General features: G+C 38.7%; 2 protein-coding genes across 2 annotated transcripts; both read left to right on the forward strand.

The window, feature by feature from the left end:
* Positions 1-216: 216 nt before the first annotated feature.
* LOC137746305 (pentatricopeptide repeat-containing protein At5g42450, mitochondrial) lies at positions 217-2,485 on the forward strand. Its single transcript, XM_068486383.1, has one exon. The coding sequence runs from the start codon at positions 390-392 to the stop codon at positions 1,908-1,910; it is 1,521 nt and encodes a 506-aa protein (XP_068342484.1). The 5' UTR covers positions 217-389; the 3' UTR covers positions 1,911-2,485.
* Positions 2,486-3,915: 1,430 nt separating this feature from the next.
* On the forward strand, positions 3,916-7,554 carry LOC137744959 (serine/threonine-protein kinase AFC1). The gene is made up of 12 exons (XM_068484788.1): positions 3,916-4,250; positions 4,504-4,675; positions 5,217-5,243; positions 5,321-5,474; positions 5,558-5,606; positions 5,726-5,840; positions 5,998-6,089; positions 6,297-6,453; positions 6,540-6,604; positions 6,748-6,845; positions 6,924-7,029; positions 7,138-7,554. The coding sequence occupies exons 1-12, from the start codon at positions 4,143-4,145 to the stop codon at positions 7,294-7,296; spliced, it is 1,302 nt and encodes a 433-aa protein (XP_068340889.1). The 5' UTR covers positions 3,916-4,142; the 3' UTR covers positions 7,297-7,554.
* The last annotated feature ends 1,624 nt before the right edge of the window (positions 7,555-9,178 follow it).

Genomic DNA, 9,178 nt, shown 5'->3' on the forward strand with positions numbered 1-9,178 from the left:
TAATTTTGAGAGTTGAGGGGGGAAATTGGCCAAATTAAAGTTCAGGGGGGGAATTGACTAAATATGAGAGTTGAGGGGGGAAATTGGTCAAAATTAAAGTTCAGGGGGGAAATTGGCCAAGGGTCACAAGTTTAGGGGGGAAATTGATAATATACCCAAAAAATTATACTGATGTCCGCACACAATAATTTCTTTAGTGAAAGAGGCACACTTGCTATTCATTAACGATATGTTTTTAGGTGTTGCACCCACAATTAGGCCAAAAATTGGACCGAACCCGCCAATTTTTAACGCGTTCAAACGCATGAAGTTACATTTCTGAGGCTACCCAGCATGCCCTTCCCGCATGGCTATTTGATCCCCAAAATTACCCGCCAAAACACAAACACATGAAAACCCTAATTTGCAGGTCCCCTTTCTCTCACTTGATACCGAGGAAATCTCACTCTTCAACTTGCTCCCTTCTTACTGAAACCCAGAAAGCACATACGCATTCTCTGCCAGCAAGAAACTCGGATGCATTCTGGCATGCACGCCAACTGTTCGACGAAACGCCTGACTTGAGCGTGGTATCGGCCACAACAATAATAGGCCAATTTGCTCGGCAGCACCGTCATGAAGAAGCTATCTATCTCTTTTCTAGGATGCTCGTTTTGAATATCAGACCCAACGAATTCACATTCGGCACTGTCTTTCACTCGTCAACCGCACTCGGAGACCTATCAATAGGCAAGCAGCTTCATGCCTGTGCAACAAAAACGGGTTTGCATTCGAACGTCTTTGTGGGGAGTGCAATTTTGGATCTTTATGCCAAGTTGAGCGTTACCCAAGATGCTCAAAGAGCTTTCGAAGATACCCAGTACCCGAATGTGGTTTCTTACACGACGTTGATATGCGCATACCTGAAAAAGGAGAAGCTTGAAGATGCCCTGCTTCTTTTCCGAGAGATGCCGGAGAGGAATGTTGTTTCGTGGAATGCAATGATTGGAGGGTACAGCCAAACAGGCCACAATGAAGAGGCTGTAAATCTTTTCGCCGAGATGCTTAGAGATGGATTGGTGCCTACCCATTCTACTTTTCCATGTGCCATCATTGCAGCTGCCAACATAGCAGCACTAGGAATGGGCAGGAGCTTTCATGCCTGTGCTTTCAAGTTCTTGGGTAAGCTTGATGTTTTCATTGGCAATTCATTAATAAGCTTTTATGCAAAATGTGGAAGCATGGAAGATAGTCTCTTAGTTTTCAATAAACTTGAGGGAAGAAACATTGTTTCTTGGAATGCTGTGATATGTGGTTATGCTCAAAATGGTAAAGGAGAGGAAGCCATTGAATTTTTCGAAAGGATGAGGGTTTCTGGTTGCAGACCGAATAGCGTTACGCTTCTTGGTTTATTGTGGGCTTGTAATCATGCTGGTCTTGTCGATGAAGGTTACTCATATTTCAATCAGGCAAGAACTGAGGACTCTATCATTCTAAAGCCTGAGCACTATGCTTGTATGGTTAATTTACTCTCGCGCTCGGGGTGTTTCACACAAGCTGAGGAGTTCATCTGCAATCTACCTTTTGAACCGGGTATTGGGTTTTGGAAGGCGTTGCTTGGTGGCTGCCAAATCCACTCGAATACGGAATTGGGGGAGTTTGCAGCCAGGAAAATCCTGGATTTGGATCCGGAAGATGTGTCATCGTATGTTATGGTATCCAATGCACATTGTGCAGCTGGGAGATGGCAGAGTGTCTCAACAATACGGAGAGAAATGAAAGGAAAAGGACTAAAGAGGGTTCCAGGCTGCAGTTGGATAGAAGTCAGAAACAAAGTTCATGTATTTGTTACTGGGGATAAGAATCATCTGCAATTGAATGAAATTTTCACTATGTTAACAATTTTGTATAGAGCATTTAAGGGAGAATAAATCCAGGCAAGTAGACAGGCTCCAGCATCTCCTACCGATATGTCAAATTGCCACAAGGCTTCTAAGCTCTTGCAATGAAACAACAGATTGATAGATCCAATCATCATAGAAGATGCACAACACTGCTTTCATGTTTTGGTTTTTGAATCCGAGCATGTGTGTCGCCGGATACCAACAACTCGAGGTTGAGAGTGACTCGAAGGTGCTGGTCGATATATTGAAGCAAGCACGGATTCCAGATGGCGCTATCGGGTGTATTGTGTATGACATTCAGCTTTTGGCAACGCGATCTCTACATGTCTATGTCCCGAGAGCGGGTAACCGTGTTGCTCACCTTTTCACTTCCTTTGGTTAACCGTTTGGGGGGGTTCTTCCTATAGCTGGGGTGTTTTTCAAGTGCCGGATTGGCTTTGCAATTTCTTAGCTGAAGATTGCAACGTCGTCTAATTGATGTGAATGCCTATGTAGGTACCTGAAGAAGCAAGCAGTCATATTGGACTTTGAGGTCACCAATTGAAAGTTTTAGGTTTGTTAAAAAAAAAAAGTTTTTATCACAAATGCTCCTTGAAATTGACCCACCCAATCAAGATGGTCTCTGAAATTGAAAATCAATCAATGTAATCTCTGAAAATGAGTGTCGCAAATCAATGTGGTTCATCAATGTAATCCCGTTGATGCTTCTTCTTCCCCTCCTACCCCAGCAACTGCCACCCCCCCCAACCACCACACCACCCCCACCCCCCCCCCCCCCCCCCCTTCAGATTGTTTCAGATCTAATGAAAAATGCACACTAAATGTGAAATGTTCAACAAACTATTCTTATTTGTACGTTTTAGAAAATGGTCCTTTGTATTTCTGATTCACCTTGAATTTTGGAGTGAACACAATTTCTATATTTATGACACAAGATTGCAGTGGGTTTTGTTCTAATGTCCGTCTTGTGTGTGTTCTTGATGAAATGTGCTCAAGAATTTATGCACTTGACGCAGCTGATTTCTGCGTGTAACTTCACATCGCATTGAGTCGTCGACTGTATATATCATTCTGATCAATTTGGCAAGAAAGATTTTTGGGATTTCTCTGTCTCTCATTCTTTTCAATTTGGCTGCTATAATGGAGCGTGATGACGAAAATCTGGGTTGAGGTGAGGTTGTACTGGTTGCGCCGGGGGGGGGGGGGGGGGGGGGGGGGTGGGGAGGGGAAAGAAGAAGATGAGCTATACATCTTCTTCTTCTGTTTTCCCATTTTTATTTTTCAAGTTTTTTATTATATAAAAACAAAAATTATTATTTTTATTTAAATATATGTAATTCTTATAAAAATATTTAATTAGAATTATGAGACTTAATTATGTGTCACATCAGCACATAACAGAAATTTGACAGATTTTTAATGGAAGAACCACATTGATTTGCGACACCCATTTTCAGGGATTACATTTATCGATTTTCAATTTCAGAGATCATCTTGATTGGATGAGTCAATTTCAAGGACCATTTGTAATAAAAACAAAAATAAAAATAAAAAGGCTTAAGGTAGAATAGTAATAGGAAGATGAAATAGTAAACTGGCTGAAAATCATTCTTAATACTATTCACTTACCCTTTTTTTTGGTTATTTTGATTAAAACTCAAAATTTTCAAATTTTTTTAATTAATTTTCTTTTTAAAAAATAAAATTAATTAATAAAAACCCATTTGGGCTTCTTGGTACAACTTGTATGTCGGGCCGTTCAAAAGTTACAAAGCCCAAATCAATAAAATTCGAATATGCGCGTGACTTCTCGGGTCCACTTATCAACACGTGTCAGCAAAACGCAACAGAAAGGCGCGCACGACACATAAAACCGGTCGGGCGGGGACCGCACGCGCCTAAGCAAATCAAAATTTGCGGGGCCCATTTATCTAACCATGGTTGGAAAATCGGAGAGTTAACTTATCGTCTTGGTTCCCCAGTTAACCCGCAGCCCAACCCCTTAACCAGGGTTAGTTTCCGTCCCCATCTCATGGTTTGGAGCTTTCAGATCCAAGATTAGGGTTTTCAGAGCTCAAAAAAATCCCCTCTCAAATTCCCCCAAATCTTATATCAATTTCTCCGAAATCCTATCTCAATTTTTCAAATTTCAAATTCGCGGAAACCTAATTAGGTCCTGAATTTCTGATTCGTTGAAATTTTTGCTCTCTCAAGAGAGAATTTGTGTTTCGCTGAGGAAGCGAAAAAATTAGGGGAATAATGGAAACGCAGAGGATAATGGAATTTCCTCACAAGAATATGGATAAGCGGCCAAGGAAGAGACCTCGATTAGCATGGGATATGCCCCCTCCTCTTCCTCCTCCCGAGGTTTGTCTCTCGTAGTTTTTTTTTTTAATTTTTTTTTTAATTTTAATTTTTTGTAGTCACAATTTTCAGTTTTTATTAAATTTGTTATGTAATTGCAATTTTCAATTCGGAATTGTTTGAAATTTTTGTGCTTTAGGGACGGAATTAATTTGAATTTTAGGAATTGGGTAATTAGGTTCTAGAATTGAGATTGTTGAATTATGTATATGTATCTGTAATGCAGTTATCTGATAATGCTTAATATGTTTTGCAGCTGCTCCCGGCATTTTATTGCGGGCAGGAGTTTGGGAATGGGCCGATCCCGAATTACACATACACGTCTATGTTTTATGGGGGAGTGCCTCGAAATGCTTCCCCTCCATGGAGACCTGATGATAAAGATGGTCATTACGTGTTCGGCATCGGAGAAAATCTAACCCCTCGATGTAAGTCCCTTTAACTAGTGCGTAATGTAGGTCTTGTTATATGTAAGGAGGTGATTTTGCATTACCACATGTTGAAAATTTGATTGAGTTCTTTTGCTTGGTTGGTAATTTGTTAGTGTTTGCAACTATGTGGGCTTATTGGGAATATTGGTTTGTATTCGTAAGATATTCCATGATTGGGATAACTGAGGAGGTTTTTGACTTTTGAAAAGGCATCTCATCAACATGTATGTTCATGATACAAGTTCGTGATTCTAATGTCATGATCATTTACTAAATAAACAGTGCAGGTGCTTTTGTAGCCTAAGTAAATGTATGGATTCACAATTTGAAATTTTGAATTTGGGTGAATAGACTACGGGAATCCACATGTATGTTAATGATACAGTACATTTACTTTTCCATACGTAGAATCACACATTAGGTTTCTGCATTCAAGTTTGCTGTTAAAATGTTAATTATTCATGAATTGAATAGGGTTAATTTTATTTTTTTCTTATCAATTATACTTATTGATACAATTTCCTCATCATACTTGCAGATAGAATTCTCAGCAAAATGGGAGAGGGTTGGTATTTCTTGCTTTCTTGGGTGAAAAATCTACACTCAGAATAAAATTTTAATATTTTGGCTATGAATTTCCAGGGACTTTTGGGCAAGTGTTAGAGTGTATTGACAACGAAAAGAAAGAACTTGTGGCAATCAAAATTGTCCGCTCCATACATAAGTATCGTGAAGCTGCGATGATTGAAATTGATGTCCTACAAAGGCTTGCAAGGCATGATATTGGTGGCTCTCGGTAAGGATGTTTTTATTTCTGTCACCCTTATTGGTTGTACAAGTTTAAAGTGATGGTGGTATAAGCGGTTTTATTCTTTGCAGTTGTGTGCAAATACGGAATTGGTTTGACTATCGTAATCATATTTGTATTGTAAGTATTTATTGGTACTTCTGATTTAATTAGTTTGGAAGGGCAGTATATGTCCCTTTATGCCTGAATTTTCTGTGAGTTAAAAAAAACTTGCGGATGGGTTGAAATGGTTTCAACAGGTGTTTGAGAAGCTTGGACCTAGCTTATACGATTTTCTTCGCAAAAACAGCTATCGTTCATTTCCCATTGATCTTGTTCGGGAGCTTGGCAGACAACTTTTGGAGTCTGTAGCATGTGTGTGGACAATTCTTGCCATTTTATCTAAATTTTTGCAACATGTTACTTAAACATTTAAGTATAAAGCTGAATTCTAGGCATGATACATTATTGCATGACATGCATCTATAGCATGTATTTGATGATATAATGGTTTGCTGGTTTGTTTTTGCAGTTATGCATGATTTACGCCTTATTCATACTGATTTGAAGCCAGAGAATATTCTACTTGTGTCCTCCGACTACATTAAAGTGCCAGACTATAAGGTATCATTTCCTAAATCATGCTTTTTGTCTCTCGTCTCTCTATATTTTACTTTTGTTCCTCATTACGTTAACTGGTAAGTTGGCAGCATCATTTTACATTATATTTCTTCATCCCAAGCCATCTACAGATCTTGTACCTCTTAGCCTGGTAATTTAGTAAAGCTCAAAATCCTGACACTTTAATTTCTTTCCTTAATTTCAATCAAGTTTCTATCACGTTGGACTAAAGAGGGTTCCTATTTCAAGAATCTGCCCAAGTCAAGTGCCATTAAGCTCATTGATTTTGGGAGTACAACATTTGAACATCAGGATCACAGCTATGTGGTGTCAACACGCCATTATCGTGCACCGGAGGTCATTTTGGGTAAATACAGTTCTAGGCTACTCAAGCAATATCTTGATTTCATATTTTTACTCTTTTAGATGACAGTCATCCGATGTTACCTGCAGGACTTGGATGGAATTATCCTTGTGATATATGGAGCATTGGCTGCATACTTGTTGAACTTTGCTCGGTAAGTACCATCGAGTTCATATGGGCTGATAATCTATCGTTCAGTCGGTTTTATTTATAGTTCAAAATAAGTTTTTACTGCCTAGGGAGTGCCAGAGCTTTTTTCTTTACACTTGTTTTTCCTCCAATATTGTCTTTTAACAGGGTGAGGCCCTTTTTCAAACACATGAAAACTTGGAGCATCTTGCCATGATGGAGAGGGTTTTGGGCCCACTACCACAACATATGGTGGTTAGAGCTGAGTAAGATTCCTACTGCACACGTTCTCCTATCGTTTTGTATGTTGTGTGGAGCTCATATACTGTTCTTGATTTTTGCAGCCGTCGTGCTGACAAATATTTTAGAAGGGGAGCACGACTAGATTGGCCTGACGGTGCAACTTCTAGAGAAAGCATGAGAGCAGTTTGCAAGTTGCCCCGGCTTCCGGTAATGTTGAAGAAGTTGAAATGTCTTATTTCTGCCAATTATAACGCCGCTATGCATATTGCGTAGGATCGTTCATGAAGTCTTCTGACTTTGCCATTGTTTTGACAGAACCTAATAATGCAGCATGTGGACCACTCTGCTGGTGATTTGATCGAGCTCTTGCAAGGGCTCCTAAGATACGACCCGGCAGAGCGCCTCAAGGCTAGGGAAGCGCTAAGACATCCCTTCTTCACTAGAGATATGAGAAGGGGTGGCTACCCCTTGTAATCAACGGCCCTCATCTATATCGATCACGAGCACGAGCTTACCAGAAAAGATTGAAAGATGTCAAATGAGTTGAAAAACCAGTTGTGAGTTTTCGATTGTACGATTGTTAATGTATAGTAAAGCTTACCCCATACCTGTCTCCCTGCAATTTCTTATACTGGTTGTCTTGTTCTAAAGCGATCGCTTCTGGTTTACATTTTCATGATTTTCACCTTGACAAGAAAACATAAATATAACTTGCGTGTTGTTTTTGTGTTTCGTTCGATGTGCCATTCTTACCCAAATTCATGGTAAATGTGGGATTCTCAGTTGGGAGCAATGTATTAATAGCGTGAGGCGTGGACGAGGCGACCGAGGGATGGCCCGGCCTAGTTGTGAGGCGAATCTAAATTTTTTAATATATACACTGAGTGTACATGTATATTATATTAAAAAAAAAAAGATTATTAATCAATAATCATCCTGAGCACATATATTATAAATACATACACACACATATATATACATATATTATATTATATTATATATATACATATTTAAAATAGAGGATGTAAAGCACAATAAGCACACATATAACAATGCATGCAGACATCACACACATTCATTATATGAAAAAATAAAAATCAGAAAAAGGCAGGAAGACGATAGTGCAAGGAAGAGGTATGAGGCAGTTAAAACCTTACCCAAAATTTGGGTTTGGGAGTTAAGAAAAAAAAAAAAAAAAAAACCCTTGAGGTGTGCCTACGCGGCTCCGACGAAGCCTTTCGCCCCACTCCAGCAATACAGAGGTGTTAGCCTTAGCGCCTAGCCTCAAAGGCGCCCTAGGTGCGCCCCGAGGTTAGTTTTTTAAAACATTGGTTGGGGGGATAAACGAACATTTGACGGTATATTAAGTCAATTACTTGTTGCTATGCGTAATTACTTGAGATGCTGTTACAGTGGCAGATTGTCTATTTGGATAGCGGGTTTGGTATTTAAATTTACTAATGTACACTTTCAAGTTGCTAACCAGCTCCTAGGCTGTAAGGGCTTAATCTCTTTCAAACATTTACGATATAGTTGTATAAATAGTTTCGTAGCAGTATTATAAAGAATATTAAAAAATTCACATTGAACTATTGTTTAGAATTGGATTCCATCTGGATCCACTTTGTGGGAATTCTAAAGATCTTTACATCATAGCCATTCATCATGTATCGTGCGGTTAGAAATCATTTGACCATTTTATTATTTAAAATTAACATAAATAGTATCTGATGAAAACTGACTGCACGATATACGATGAAAGGTTAAGATGTGGGGATCCTTAGGATCCTCACAAAGTGGATCCGGAGAGGATCGTCTTCCCTATGTTTGATGATTTGATCTTTGTTTAATTCGGTCATATGCTCTTGTTGCATTCTGATAGTGACAAGTGGTAGATTGTAATTCTGAATAGGGTATTACTCAGCTTCTACTGTTTCGTTTTCAATTTACTTTTTGTCCTCGGAATAACTTTAGAAGAGTAACATTGCTTATAACAAAAAAATAAAATAAAATACACAACGGGGGTTGGTAGTTACAAACCGTGAATCAACATCATAATTGCCCTAACAAATATATCATATCATATCATACTAGGTCGGTGTAGCTTAAATGATATACCTGTAATAGAAGATTAAAGTCGACAAAGCAATCATGTGTTGGAATATTGGATCATATTCTAAGATAGAACTTAGAAGGGATTTGATAAAAATAATTTCCTTTTAGCTAAAATAGTCCCGTTTGGTCTTGGAGATTTAAAATCAATAGAAACAACTTCTGAAAATGTTTACCATCAATTATTTTGATTATTCTGTAAAAAATTTCTGTTAAATTGAACAAACCACCAATTCAAGGGAAA

Source organism: Pyrus communis, chromosome 9, assembly GCF_963583255.1.
Source record: "Pyrus communis chromosome 9, drPyrComm1.1, whole genome shotgun sequence".
Lineage (NCBI taxonomy): Eukaryota > Viridiplantae > Streptophyta > Magnoliopsida > Rosales > Rosaceae > Pyrus > Pyrus communis.